The following is a 14,324-nucleotide window of genomic DNA, read 5'->3' as shown; positions in this document are numbered from 1 at the left end:
TTTCTGTTATGAAATTTTTAAATTATATTAATATTTCTCTCTGGGATATTCATGGATAAGCATGGCCGCTGGATGAGGGCATTATTACATTATTATGTGGGGCATTCTACCAGAAACGCACATTTTCACTTATAAGAAACGTGACAGGGTCTGACTTAAGCTTGTCGTCTTCAAAAAAAAAAGCACACAAAATTCAGCATAAAATCATACAATTCAACAACAGAACGCATCCTTGATCACTCTCAGATTCTCCATCAAATGATTTCACTTTTAAATAATACCTTTAAAGATTGCACGCATTTAATGCTAAATTTGATGCAAACGTGACAGAATTGACAGAAACACGGAGGTAAATGTATTTGTATTACATGTTTGTAGTATTTATTTGTAGAACTTATTTATAATTTAATGTTTTTAATCAATTGATGTGAATAATATTAACCTAAACGTGCGATTTCTGAAGTTTTTTTTATTATTTTTCCCCCCAAAATTTCTATTATTACAAGCTATTTCTGATCAACAGTTTTTAGCATAACAGAAAAAGCTGTAGGTTCAATCGGGCTAAGGAAGGGGACAATGACAGGGTTTGTAGCTACATTTGTCAATTGTTTTTTGAACAAAAATCTGAGAATCAAGTGACAAATAATTTACAGAACAACTCACCATTTCAACCATTTGAGAATTTCTTTTAGGATGAAAAAATTTTTTATTCACTGAATTGATGTTTATATGTCAGGGACAGATAATGTACGTTTCTGGTAGAATGTCCCATGTGTAAATGTTAAAAATATAAAGGGACTGAGACAATATCATATAATTTTCAATAAAATCTTTACATTCTCTTCAATCGATTTGTTGAAATAAAAAAGTTCATCCAAATGATAGTTCCTACAATGATTTGCTGTTAAACTTCTCACATGAGTCATCAAAAATGTGGCAATTTATTTCTATAGAACATTAAAAAAGATTTTTAGCTTATCACCTGTGTTTGCATCATTGAATTATATGACGCAAATATGTCATGCAAAAAAAAGATAATTGTTTATTTACAATATTACTTGAAGATAATTAAAATAAGAGCTAATTTTCTGTACCAAGTCAATGGCACTGGGAAAAGGCGATAATATCCACACGATGGCAGTATTTTGCCGCATATATTTATTTTAAATTCGTTCTCATGACTAAATTTAATTTACGAATATTAAATGTCTGAATAGCCATTCATTTCTTTTCAACCAATGGTCAGTAAAGAGGTGCAACCAGAAACAAGTGGACTTATACAATAAATATAATATTTTAGGGATTATTTTACCAACGTAAATATGTACCACGAATTTTGTAGCATGTGTCAAAATTACGTTCTAAATACATCATAAAGTTCATTTAGTTTGAAATATGTCCGTGATCTCCCATATTCTAGCAAGAAAACTGTCAATTTACCCTTAATCACACTTTATAATATTTAAAGAGATAGTTCGCCCAACAGTATATATATATATATATATATATATATATATATATATATATATATATATATATATATATATATATATATATATATATATATACAGGGATTTTTAAGATATTTAATATTTAAGAATTTTAAATTAATATTAAATATTACAAAATTATTAGTACTGATTTAAGAAATCAATACCATTAATAATGAATCAGTGATAACTCATTAAGAAAAAACTGTAAAAAAAATATATATTTTTGCAAAATTGTTGCAAACAATTTATATAGGTTGATTTCAAACAAACAAATTAAATTTAGTAATGTTTAACAAATTACAAATTTTAGTGGATTGAACATAAAACAATTAGGTTGTCCCAGAAAACCCTCAAGAATTGTGTTGTTTCAGCTCATTTTAAGAAAGTAACTTGAACAAGCAGCAAACAATTTCTTTGAGTGTAGAAAGGATCTGCACTTCTATTTAAGGATTAATCCTTTTTTTAAAAAAAGTTTTATTTATACATTGTAAAACACATCACAAAAAACAAAAACAAAATAAAGGATAACAAAAACATGTAAGCAAATTCACTGAAGAGTATTTAGGAAAAAAATACCAAAAATACAGGTCTACAATGTGCTGATCACAACTAGTATCCAGTACAAAGCTGGGAGTCGAGGCAGGAACTCAATTAGAAAGAATAGAGGCAAGCTGAAGAGTTTGGACATGTTTGTGAAGGGGTTCCCCAATTGAATGAAAATAGTGCTTGGTCGGTGAAAAAAGTACCTAATTTTCTATAAAGATAACATTTCTTATCCAACAAGTGTGAGAAGAAGGGTGTGGGATCTTCCATTTATTTATTCATTCATTCATTTATTTTCTTTTCAGCATAGTTTCTTTATTATAATCTGGGATCGCCACAGCGGAATGAACTGCCAGCTTATCTAGTATCTCTGGGCAAAGGGATCTTCCAGCTCAGAAGAATTAACCGCCTAGTCAGAAGGGTTTTAGAAGGCTACAAAATCTGCAAAACAAGAGGGTATAAAGTGTGGCCAGGTGGGGGACCCCCCTATTGGATCAATGTGGGCTACAATAGATCTTCTGCAGTATTTGTAATGATTGAGATGTAGTTCAACAGATGATTCATTGGTTAAATCTACCTTTTGCCACTTTTCCAAATGATCAACTATCCAATTCATGTTTATTCATGTAGCACTTTTCACAATGTAGATTGTGTCAAAGCAGCTTAACATAGTTCTAGTAATGTCCAGATTTCAGAGTTGAAGTTCAGTTTATTGCAGTTCAGTGTGGTTTAAGTTTCACTGCTGAAAGTTCAAAAACAGCAGAGCAAATCCACTGAAGCGCAGCTCCACAAGTCCCAATCCGAGCAAGCCAGTGGTGACAGTGGCGAGAAAAAAAAAAAAACTTCACCAATTGACGAAGTGAAGGGAAAAATACTTGAGAGAAATCAGGCTCAGTTGGGCACAACCATTAGTCTTCTGGCCAAATTTCCTGTGTGGAGCTGCAGTCTAGGCGCCGGAGGCTGGAGAAGCTGCAGGTGTGACTAGGGCACCGGTGGCAGGTCAGGCTGGCCCACAAGATCAATGCTGGGACTAGTCTGTCACGGTGGTCTTTCAGGAATCAGTCTCATGCACTCCATTCCTCTATGACCACCACAACATCAGCTCGGGATTTGGCCTGGTTTAGGATTATGGATACCTTGGGATCATCTCTTCACAGGTCTTAGATTGCATCAACAGCGCTGCATAGTCTCTAGGGCAGGGGTGTCAAACTCAATTCCTGGAGGGCCGAAGCCCTGCACAGTTTAGTTCCAACCCTGCTCCAACACACTTACCTGTAGGTTTCAAACAAGCCTGAAGGACTCAATTAGTTTGATCAGGTGTGTTTAATTGGAACTAAACTGTGCAGAGCTGCGGCCCTTTTGGAACTGAGTTTGACACCTGTGCTCTAGGGACCTCGGAATGAGTATTCCCATGGGGAAATAGAGAATATAGAAAATTATTAGCGTAGCTGCTGTTCAGTGTATTTAAATGAGATGCAAAAATAGAGTGTTATAAATTAAAATAGCAGTTATCTAAAAAAATAGAAACAAACACGAAAAGCATATGGGAGTTTCAAATACAATGTCTGGTGCATTAAGACAAGAGGAGTGTGTCCTACAGGTGGTTATCAAGCCAGCTCCCCTGCGTGGAGCATGTTCTTGCATCATACCGTTATGTGATGCATTGTGTGTATGCTTTTTACTAAAAAGGTAGGTCTTTAATCAGGTTTTGAACTGAGAGACTGTGTCTGAGCAACAGACATTATCAGGAAGGCTGTTCCAGAGTTTAGGAGCCATAAATGAGAAGGCTTGACCTCTTTCACTCGGCTTTGCTATTCTAGGTACTACCAGAAGCCCTGAGTTTTAAAGAGCGGGTTGGATTGTAGTGAGACAGAAGGTTGGTTAGATAAACAGGAGTTAGATTATTTAAAGCTTTATACACAGTAAATTTGAAATCCGGAAATTAACACCAATAGAGTTAATTTCAACACTTTAAAAGTGTATATATGGGAACCACCCGCAAAGTGTTAATTCAACACTTTCAAAAGTGTTGCCTCTTTAACACCAAAACAGTGTCAAATTATTAACACTATAAGAGTGAAGTATTAACACCAATGCAGATAATAACAACAACACTTCTACAGTGTTGCCTCTTTTAACACCAACACAGTGTCAAAATATTAACACTATAAGAGTGAAGTATTAACACCAACGCAGATAACAACAACACTGCTACAGAGCTAGGAGGAACTTTGTTGCAAACTCTGACAGAGTTAAAATCCTACACTGTTCAGGAGTGAACACTGTTCAAAAAATAAATAATAAATAAATCACAATCTATTCAAGCTTATAGGAATCAAATATTACATTACTTAAATGTTGACAGTACTATTTAAGAAATGTTACTTTTTTATGGATAACTATATTAAGGCTTCTAAATTTTTTTATTTAAAAATAATAAATTCACTGTGAAGAAAACACATCTTACTACATTACTCTTTCAAAATTTTATTCCAACATGGAACACCAAGCCACCAATAAAATTACTTTACAAGTAACAGTCCAAAACAATATAAAATGAACTGTCATTGCCATATGTCATTTGCAAATCAAATGGCTTGTAGTAAAACAATTGTTCTGTTTTTTTGAGAACAAGGCTGTGCTCTTGTGCAAAAACCCTGAAAGCATGGAGATGTTCAACAAACTCTGATTCCATACATGAGACCAAAAAATAAACTCCATCCTTGATCAAAATTTGAACAATCTTTCCAAAGACTGGTACATCCTCAACCAAATCTAAGCAAACAACAAGATTTTTTCGATACTCCGTACCATGACACTTTACCCAAGGAGTGATTGTAACTTCACTAGAGAGATCAATGTTGAGTTGCTCTGAAATAAAATCACACTTTTCAAGATCAGACAACAACTCATTTGAAACAGGACCAGATTCAATACCCCTCGATGTACAGGATTCCCAGTAATAGGCTATTGCCAGCTGGTGTTTTTTTGCAAGCGATTTGGTGAGGTTTTTGAAGTTTTTTAAATTTTTCTTAAAAAACCTGTGTTTTGCTTCGTACCTCATCGTCCATACATGAATCAATGGGCCAATTTGCCTGATGCATTCAGGGTAGTGAATCATAAGGTGATGCTTCGGAATCAGATTTCTAGAAGGATACAAGTCTTTGAACAACCGATGGTGCTCCACTATCAGATGCTTCAAAAATATGATCATTCCTTCAGAAATGCAATGAGAAAACACAATGTCAACAATTTGCAAGAGCAGCAACATCAAATGCCAGTGCTTATCTCCCTCTGGAACTACATCTCCAAATATGAGAGGGATGTTCCTGATGAGACACAATGTCTGACTTGCATTAAGTCCAATACTGTTTCCTGGGTGCTGAAGGTTGACCTTGGTTGGGCGGTTATTTCGGTCCAAAAAACCATAGTTGAAGGCATACAGTCTTTGAGGAATGGAATCACAAAGTATTAGACCGCAACTCATATATTCAAAAAGCAGTTTTACTTCATACTGTGCCACTCCCTCCAGAATATCATGCATAATGTCCAGCACAAAGTTCTCAGATACATTAAAGTAAGTCAAGGTGTTGAGTATAGAATTTCTTTTAATACCATAACAGGAGTTTTCATTAGGGTTGTCAGCAAGATACTTGTAATGCTTCTCATTTTGGTTTCGGTTGCGCAAAATCACCCTTGGATCATCCTCGCTAAATACTTCCTGTGCTAACACCTTGTCAGTAAGGCACAATCTGCAGTAATGTTTTGCAGAAAAAGATTCAACATAACCAAGAATACCGTTTAGACCCAGGTTATCGCCAGTAATTTGAGCAATTGTACCAAAAATGGGCTCCTCAGAAAAAGACACCTTCATTCCCTTCTGCTCAAGAACTTTAACATCATCAATCAATGGGCCAAGTATTTTGTCCATGCCATACTTTTTTCCATCTTCAGAATGAAATAAAGAAATTAGATGTATGTTCATCAAGGATGAATTTACATGTGATGGTAGGTTACGAAGCACAAAATATATACAGCCAAGTTTATGGATTCCTTGTTTAGATCCTAATGGATTAGCTGTTTCAAAATCATCATAGTAAATTTGGATCTGAAGTGCATTATTACAGATGGAGTACAATGGATGCCTTTTGTAATACTGCCCATCACAAAATTCTCTATACATGTCACTTTGCCTTTGTTCTTGAATCAGTTTACATACTTCCTCATTTCTAAAAATGAACTCCAGAGTTTTGAGCAGAGGGATGTAAATAAAGGTGTCATTAACTGTTGTTTGTTCATACATTCCAGAGGTCGTATTTCTTCTTGAATCGTACCTGACTCCCAAGTGAATTTCAGTGGGTTCAACAACTCCCCATTTCTTGCTGAAATATTTTCTCCATTTAGTGTCTGTATTAAAATCTGAGAATGAATTATGAAAATTATTAAAAACCTCTTCAACTGAACTTCTAGTTGTGCTACCAACAGGCACAACATTTAAAATGCTCTCCCTTAAGTTAGTATGGAAATCATTAACAAAATCCTCCATGCTTTCAATAACAGACAAAATTAAATTGTTTGCAACACCATTAGCCTGCAATTTGGCAATTATGGATGCACACATTTCCCTTGAACTATCCCTTGAAAGAGAAGAACATTCAACCACTTGAGCATCATTATCTGTCATTTGCTCTGTGTCAGACACAAGTGCTTCGTCAGGATTTGGAGCATGCTGATTTTGAATAGATATGTTACCACTGCTTGATGCCACACCCCTAAAATGAAATCTGGTTAAATGTTTTTTAAACCCTGCATAACTTTTAAATTGTAGGAAGCAACCATCCTGAGCACAAACCAACTCAAACTTCTTGCCAGGATACAAACTATGAACAAGTTTAAGGTGCCGAATTAATTTTACAGTTGTAGCAAACAGTGATTTACAGATGTAGCATCTAAACATCATTCAGTAATTTAGCTCTGAGCTCCTTCACCCTTGGGGTTTCACTTGTGCTGCCAACATCAATTCTGTACACTGTGGTCTGGAGAAATGTGAACAAACCTTTAAGTGGAGGATCATAACTGATACTGAACACAAAATGGACCTTGAACAGTTCATCGATTGCCGCTAGTGAAGAGGATTCTTGACATGGGATGAGCTTTTTGTCAAGCACAATGAAGAACTGACTGATGGCTTCCTTGCTGCTTCCTATGGCAAGAATGTAAGGTTGACGATTGTCTTCTGTCTCGAGGTGTTCCTGAATACTCCGGCATGCCTGATTGAGGAAAAAAAAGGCAAATTAAGCATTATCAGTTAACATTATGACTACAAAGTCAACATTAAATTGATTTTGCAATATTGCAAAAGCAGTGACTTAAATGTGTCATTTTGTCAGGGAAGCAATTCTGTGATCAGTTGTAAATCTCTGAGGCTCTCACAGGTTAAGTCCGAATAAAACAAAGAAATGAAATCCCTAGAGGTTACTTAATAAACAGAACATATAACCCTGATGTTTCAGATTTAGAACTGATTATAGAACCGGCTTTACTGGCAATATGTGCATCTTACAGTCATAGTTTGAGTCTGTTTAGCTCAATTGAACACTAAGATCAAAAGACACAGAAAATGATACAAGCGCCAACAAGCTTAATTCCAGTTTAGGTTTAGAAAATTTGATAAATCAAGCACTTCATATTACACTTATCTCATAGTGTATTATCAACTGGAGAAGTTAATGCATTAATTGAAGGTATAATGTCTACAGCTCTTGTATCATCACCAGTTACCTACCTTTTGAAAAACCACCAGATGGTCAATTGCCTGTGAGATGCTCATCTTCTGGATTTTCTTTCTTCCAGAAACTTGGGGCGACAAAAAATGCAGAAGTAGAAGAAAGGATGATATGTCACTGTCCCACTCTGAAAAAGACAAGTAAAAAGTTAAACATAGACAGTAAAATAACATTCAAAAGATTTTCACTGCACCATTACATCAGTTACATCTGTACCTGGGAAATCCTCTGCCTCGCTGCTTTCTTTGTTCTGTTTGGCAGATGACAGCAATCTTTTCAGCAGTGGAGTGGATGTCAAGGTTTCTGCTAGCTTGATAATCTTTGACTTGAAAACTGTTGGCCACCTTTCCAAGAGTCTGGAAGCCGTTTCTGACCCGAACAGGAGTGTAAAGTCCTGGAGAATCTGAGAAATCAGAAGAAAACATTCCATTACTATAAAATATTACAAGCTAAATGTGATGGTCACTATTTCACCACATCTGTGAAACTAACATTTCAATTAAATTTTTTTATATTTATAAATAAAATATATTTAAAAAGACAATTCATACCAATCCTTTCGTATCCAGAAATCGAGGAAAAACAGAGAGAATAGTGGTGGATTTCTCTGGATCACGCACAAGACGTTGTCTGTATTTGAATGTTGCCCTCATCTTCTGCATGATGACCTCACGGTCGCTTGTGTGATTCATCAGAGAGATGGCCTCTAGACTTTGATCACTGTCCAGCTGATCTTCAGGGTGACACAGCTGTCGGTCAAGCAAAGGACCCCCCTTTTCCTCTGTTTTAGGATCATCTTTATTTCCAGAAGGTTTTGTCCCCCTTTGTACGGTTTTGAGTCGCCACGACAAGAATCCAGAGTTTTTCTGGCCATCATAAAAATGTTCCTGACATTAATAAATTCAAAAATTAATAAATTCAAAATGACACAAATTCAGATTCAACATTTAACACTCCATTAATATATATATTAATATATATATATATATATATATATATATATATATATATATATATATATATATATATATATATATATAATGATCTTCTGACGACAGACAAGAACTTACATATCCAGTCCTCCCTTGGGGATCTCTGAGTGAGGGAAACAAGGTGATAATTCCCAAACCATACTTCTGTTTGGTAAGGCGGTGTGGAACTCTCCTGAAGAACAGGAGTACTCAATGTTACTTAACATTGATGAGAATTAACAAATGTTATTAAAATTTGTTCAATTAAATGTTTAAAAGATTAGCACTATTACATTTCTAGCACTCAACTTCACACTATACAATTTATAATTTATATAGTAGTCAACATTTGATGTGTATCAAATAATGTTTTTCAAAATTGTCCTTTGACAAGAATGGGTGTAGTACAATAGATTTAAAACTTTGATAAAAGATTTTGATTCATTTCAAATGTTGACTATTGTATACTGCTATAACCATAAAAAAACAACATTGTTTTTCATAATTACCCTTCTGTCTCCATCATGTGGGCTACTAGAATGTTCACCATAACTTTTCTTGTCTCATCAGTAATTGTCCCCGTATCTTCATACTCCCTCTGCACATTTGCTCCACCTGGTCTTGTCTCTAGAATTTGTTTGATCAACTATAAAAAGAAATTAGCATTAACATCCTATTATAAAGGTAGAAATGCAGGAATATTGAAAATGCCATTTAAATTCAATCCTGATCTGGAAAAGGTCAGTACTATACACATAATACATAAATTAATGGAACTGATTATGTAAAGCTTATGGTTATGATACTGCAAGTAAACCCCCCAAATTGTGTACTTGCACTCACATCTCTGGCCTGTGAGTTTTGTGAAGCCTCATCCTCATCCTTTCTAAAGCGTTTTGGACTAAACCAGTCACTGTCCTCACTGCTTTTTGAAGTTAAAGAGAGTGTATCTGTATCAAAGCTGGCTGAAGATTGAGGTGTGGAGGGTCCTGTTAATGTTAAAACTGGGGTTAACAGGCAACAGGTTTTTTAATACTGGATCAAAATAAAAAGACAGGTCTAAGTACTTGTAAAAAAAAAAAAAAACAACACTCAATACTAGTTTACATTATGGGACTGTATTTCTACCCACATCAACACTGCCGACATTAAAAATATGGTAAAGTACTGAAAATTGGCAGCATTCACTTAGACACATCTTACATCATTCAATAGCTCCACTGTTATCACTCACCACTGTCATTTAAAGCATTTATAACAAGAAGCAGTCCACTGGTGCTCATTAGATCAGGAAACACATCTTCGTCCACCTCTGTACCAGTTTCATCTGTAACTGTAATTACAAGATCCTGTGGTAATGAAAACTTCTCTTTCACTGCAAAGGAGGGAAAATAAATATTATTGTTAAATGCTTTATTCACGTTTAATGATACGTATGATAGAGAAACTTTTTTTTAATAAATATATATTATTTTTAATACCACTCACCCTCTGCTAAAAATAAATCAAAGCAAGCCTCTGGGATTTTTATGAACTTCTTTTGGTTTCGATATTGTGCTTTGACAAGCATTGTCTTGACCTCTGGTGAAGCTCTTGGTGTGGAGAGAAATAAACACATTATATTTGGTTTATGTAATATAATTGGACTATAAATTGTAAGAATAAATAATTTTTCTATAAATAAAGACAACTTAAAGTTAACGTTCGTTGTTTTGCAGCACACTTACACGACAATGATATATTGGAGGGAGTTTTATGAATGTATTATCGTCTGTTTTGGACTCATTCTGACTACCGTTACGCGCGCTGTCTTCTTCTATTGTTTCCTGGCAGCTGTAATGTCTTAAGCTATAGCGCCTTGACGGCTAAACCTTGTTATTGCAATCTCTTACATTCGCGTAAGATTATGCCCTTACATTAAAATATCTGACAACAGTTTTTGTCGATAATGTAGATTAGTCGTTTTATTCATCTGAAGTCTTGAACTGTGTGTTTATATTCCACAACGTGCGTTCTATCACCGAAGTGAGCAATCACTGACTTTCGTTGCAGCATTAAAAACTTACCACGGTACTTTTTAACAGCGAAAACTCTCACCGATCCACGGTCAGTCGGCCACCATTCAGCAGGAACCCAAGCATGTACCTTGGATTAAAACAAGTTATAGTAGTTCAGCCGCTGTCTTTGAAATGTGCACATTTACTTGTTGAACACTACAAGAAATCCACACGCGATAGTTCACCTTGAATAACGTTACCTGCTAAAATGGACGGCGGTCTTAGCGCGCGAGCCTAACTACACTGTGCTTATGTCCAGACATGTGCATACGGTAAATAAAATAAATAAATCAATCGCCGTGTGCGAGAATTATAATATAATAATATTAATATAAGCGTTATGGTGGCTTTACATCATTCATAAAATTGCTGATATAGGCTAACTTAATAAAAATCACGTCTGAATTATTTGGCTGTGTAACGCTTGATATACTGATCGTTATGAAAAAAAATGATTAAACTAAGATACAAAAACATATTATTTAATTTACACAATGAATCTGTATAATAAGATTTATATATTAGACTTACCAACTTTCTTCCACTTGCAGCATTTGAAATGGCGTCTGCATGTGGTCTGGTTGAATCAAAAGGACGTCTGCACGTTCATGGAGGTGTGGCCTGGTTAACGCTTAAGGAGTTGCCTTTGCAACGATATAAAATGACACCAACTCTTAATCGAAACTGACGCTTTTGGTGTTTAACTCAATCTGTATAGCGTTGACGCAACACTTTATTTTAACACTTTGTTGTAACACCAGTAAATCAACACCGGTAAATTTGCTGTGTAGGTGAGAAGTAATAGTTTATAATCAATACAGAACTAAGTCAAGTTATTTTTTGTTGCTCTTACAACTGGAATCGACAACAAGACTTTTGTCAGGAAGTGTAAGCTGTGTATAACTGAAATTTATCAATCTGCACAGACATATTGCCCTGATATAACTATTGTTCAGTCCAATAAAGACATATTTATGAATAGCAGAAATTATGTTTCTCTATTACTAAGTGCACCTGTAAATGACATTGATGTAGTAACTAGCAGATAAGCAAAGATTAGATATATGTGAAAAAGGCATAAGGGAATATCATTTTAAAAATATGATGGAAAGTTTAAGCGAAGGTCAAGGAAGATCATTTTGTATTTATAGTTCATAACTACTATGGATCAAGGGTTAGTTTCATTTAATTATATATGATTCATTGTAATTTCTAAACACACTAAGAAATGCTGGGTTATTTAAAACCAAACATTGGGTTACATTTGGTCCTATACATTTAATAAAAAAAATAGCCCAGCAGTTGGTTTAGTGCATAATATACCCAGAATTGGTGTAGTAAGTACATGGAGCGTATAACTATAGAACTTCTAAAAATAATTACTTAAAACTAACGATTAAAGTAACTATTCAGAAAGAGCAGTTCTAAAACATTACTCAGTATAAATGCTCTTTTTAATATGTCTGTGGTTAAATGGATCACAATCGTAATTCCAAGTCATGATAAATCATCATTTATGTGGTAAGAACTCAGTGTGATCTGAACACAGTTAATATCAGCATTTACTCACTGTGTGCAGAACTAAACACTTTCAGATCGCCACAGTTTAAAGACATTTTTCCATTAATTAATGATGAGAGACAAATATGACAAACTCAAATAAGTTCATTTCCTTAGCTTTCCCGTTTTAGTCTAAATTCGCAGAATTGAGGAAGGATACAACAGGAAGCTCTAACCCTGCAGGCCACCACAGTTTCCCCCCTATGTGTGTGATGTCACTTGTTCCTTATTGGATGGAACCTATAGTTTGTGGAAAAAAAAGTACAGATTAGTCCTTTTATTAAGCAGACCGTATCAGTGAGGTGAGTTTCTTCAGTCAGTCAGCCATCGATAAAGCCAACAGTGCGTCAAGATCTGCTTATCGACTGACAACAAACCTAAACATGAGGAGGTCCTGCATCTTCATCGCCTCTCTGGTGCTTGTCGCTTTCTGCTCAGTTGTTGGAAGTGAATGTACGTCCTTTTTTATTTCTGCTTTTTTTGTAAGCAAGCAATAGACTATGTACTCTTTTTCCTAAAAATGTATTTCATAGATTGATTTGTATTAGGAACTGATTTCTTTTTCTGCAGGGTCCCAAGGTAAGTGCTGCTTTTCCTTTTCCAATGCAAGACTTCCAGTACAGCAGGTTGAGAGTTATCATACTACAAATCTTCTGTGCAACATGAATGGTGTTATACAAGTATTTTTTGACAGTTTCTATCAATTTAAAGTATTGTGATATGGTTTTAACACTAGTACTTTTTTATTTAAATTTTTCTGTAATATATTACATTTTTTTGTTTTGTTTTGTGAAATAATGAAAAATCTTTTCCTTTGAAAATGCAAAATTTATGTATATTTGTTATAGAAAATGTATTTTATACATTAACTTGCAGGTATATTTACAAAAGTTTTACATTTATTTTTCTGCAGGGGCACAGGCTCTTGAAAAGTGCTGCTTTTCTTTTTCCAATGCAAGAATTCCAGTAAAGCAGGTTGAGAGTTATTATACTACGCATTTTCAGTGCAACAAGAATGGTGTTATGTAAGTATTTTTGACAGTTTCTTTACATTTAAAGGGTTGTGATTTGGTTTTGTGAAATAATGAAAAATCTTTTCTTTTGAAAATGCAGTTTCGTTACAAGGGCTCAAAGGAAAATCTGCTCTAATCCAACTGAGAAATGGGTTCAGAGACTGATGAAGATGGTGGACAATCAAAACATGAAGCAGATGACAAAGGCTGGCTCTGTGGACAGCCCCTAAGATGAGAACGCTCTTCTTTTTTCTGAATATTGCACTGAATCGTTTCTCATCTGTGTTTAAGCTTTACTTTTATAAGCACCTGACTATACTGTCACTCTGCTTTGATTATTGTATATCTATATATTTTTGCAAATTATATTCATGCTAGAACTGTAATGTGAATCTGTCTGTATTGTTACATAACTATATGAAAATAAACAACAGGCAGAACATTTGGATTTTGGTCTGTTTTTTTTGTGTTAGTTTAGTGCATTAAATAATGTTAACAGTTTTACTTTTAATACTATATTAGCAAATATTGAGTTAACTAATTAAATGATTTTGCAGTGTTTGCGATAATAATGCCAACAGGAACATTGATACAGCGAATAATGTACTTAATATTAATCTTTAATAGTTAACTATGCAGAAAATATTTAATAGTTAACTATGCAGATCTCTCACACACCCCATAGCCAGTGTATGGGGATGATTAAGAGGCCATAATGAATAATGCCCAATGAAGGGAATTTGGTCAGGAAACCAGGATTATGCCCTACTCTACGGTAAAGTGCAGTAGGATGTTTAATGACAACAATGACTCAGGACCTCTGTTAAACATCTCATAAAGACTGTGCTCACTGACAATAACCTCCCTAATACTGGGGTATTAGGACTCAGGCTACAGGTTG

The 14,324-nt window shown here is 34.8% G+C and overlaps 2 protein-coding genes across 7 annotated transcripts; one reads left to right on the top strand and one right to left on the bottom strand.

Moving 5' to 3' along the window:
- Window positions 1-2,338: 2,338 nt before the first annotated feature.
- ccl38.1 (chemokine (C-C motif) ligand 38, duplicate 1) lies at window positions 2,339-13,865 on the top strand. Of its 2 annotated transcripts, none has more exons than XM_087297879.1 (4): window positions 2,339-3,958; window positions 11,642-12,863; window positions 13,324-13,435; window positions 13,524-13,865. In XM_087297879.1, the coding sequence occupies exons 2-4, from the start codon at window positions 12,794-12,796 to the stop codon at window positions 13,651-13,653; spliced, it is 312 nt and encodes a 103-aa protein (XP_087154005.1). In that variant the 5' UTR covers window positions 2,339-3,958; window positions 11,642-12,793; the 3' UTR covers window positions 13,654-13,865.
- LOC147839421 (uncharacterized) lies at window positions 4,508-11,446 on the bottom strand. Of its 5 annotated transcripts, XM_087298546.1 has the most exons (11): window positions 11,382-11,446; window positions 10,860-10,938; window positions 10,282-10,385; window positions 10,028-10,168; window positions 9,637-9,782; window positions 9,303-9,439; window positions 8,893-8,986; window positions 8,374-8,709; window positions 8,039-8,225; window positions 7,822-7,949; window positions 4,508-7,306 (listed from the first exon to the last, which is right to left on the bottom strand). In XM_087298546.1, exons 3-11 carry the CDS (start codon window positions 10,361-10,363, stop codon window positions 6,986-6,988), a joined length of 1,572 nt encoding a protein of 523 aa, XP_087154672.1. In that variant the 5' UTR covers window positions 10,364-10,385; window positions 10,860-10,938; window positions 11,382-11,446; the 3' UTR covers window positions 4,508-6,985. The 5 variants fall into 5 exon arrangements, with proteins under 5 accessions (XP_087154672.1, XP_087154671.1, XP_087154674.1 ...); XM_087298545.1 differs by lacking the exon at window positions 10,860-10,938; XM_087298548.1 differs by lacking the exon at window positions 11,382-11,446 and having other exon boundaries at window positions 10,860-10,961.
- Window positions 13,866-14,324: the final 459 nt, after the last annotated feature.

This window comes from Danio rerio, chromosome 20, assembly GCF_052040795.2.
Source record: "Danio rerio strain M-AB ecotype USA chromosome 20, GRCz13ab, whole genome shotgun sequence".
Taxonomy (NCBI): Eukaryota; Metazoa; Chordata; class Actinopteri; order Cypriniformes; family Danionidae; genus Danio; species Danio rerio.
The sequence above is the reverse complement of the archived record's forward strand: the minus strand, read 5'-3'. Positions and strand labels throughout refer to the sequence as shown.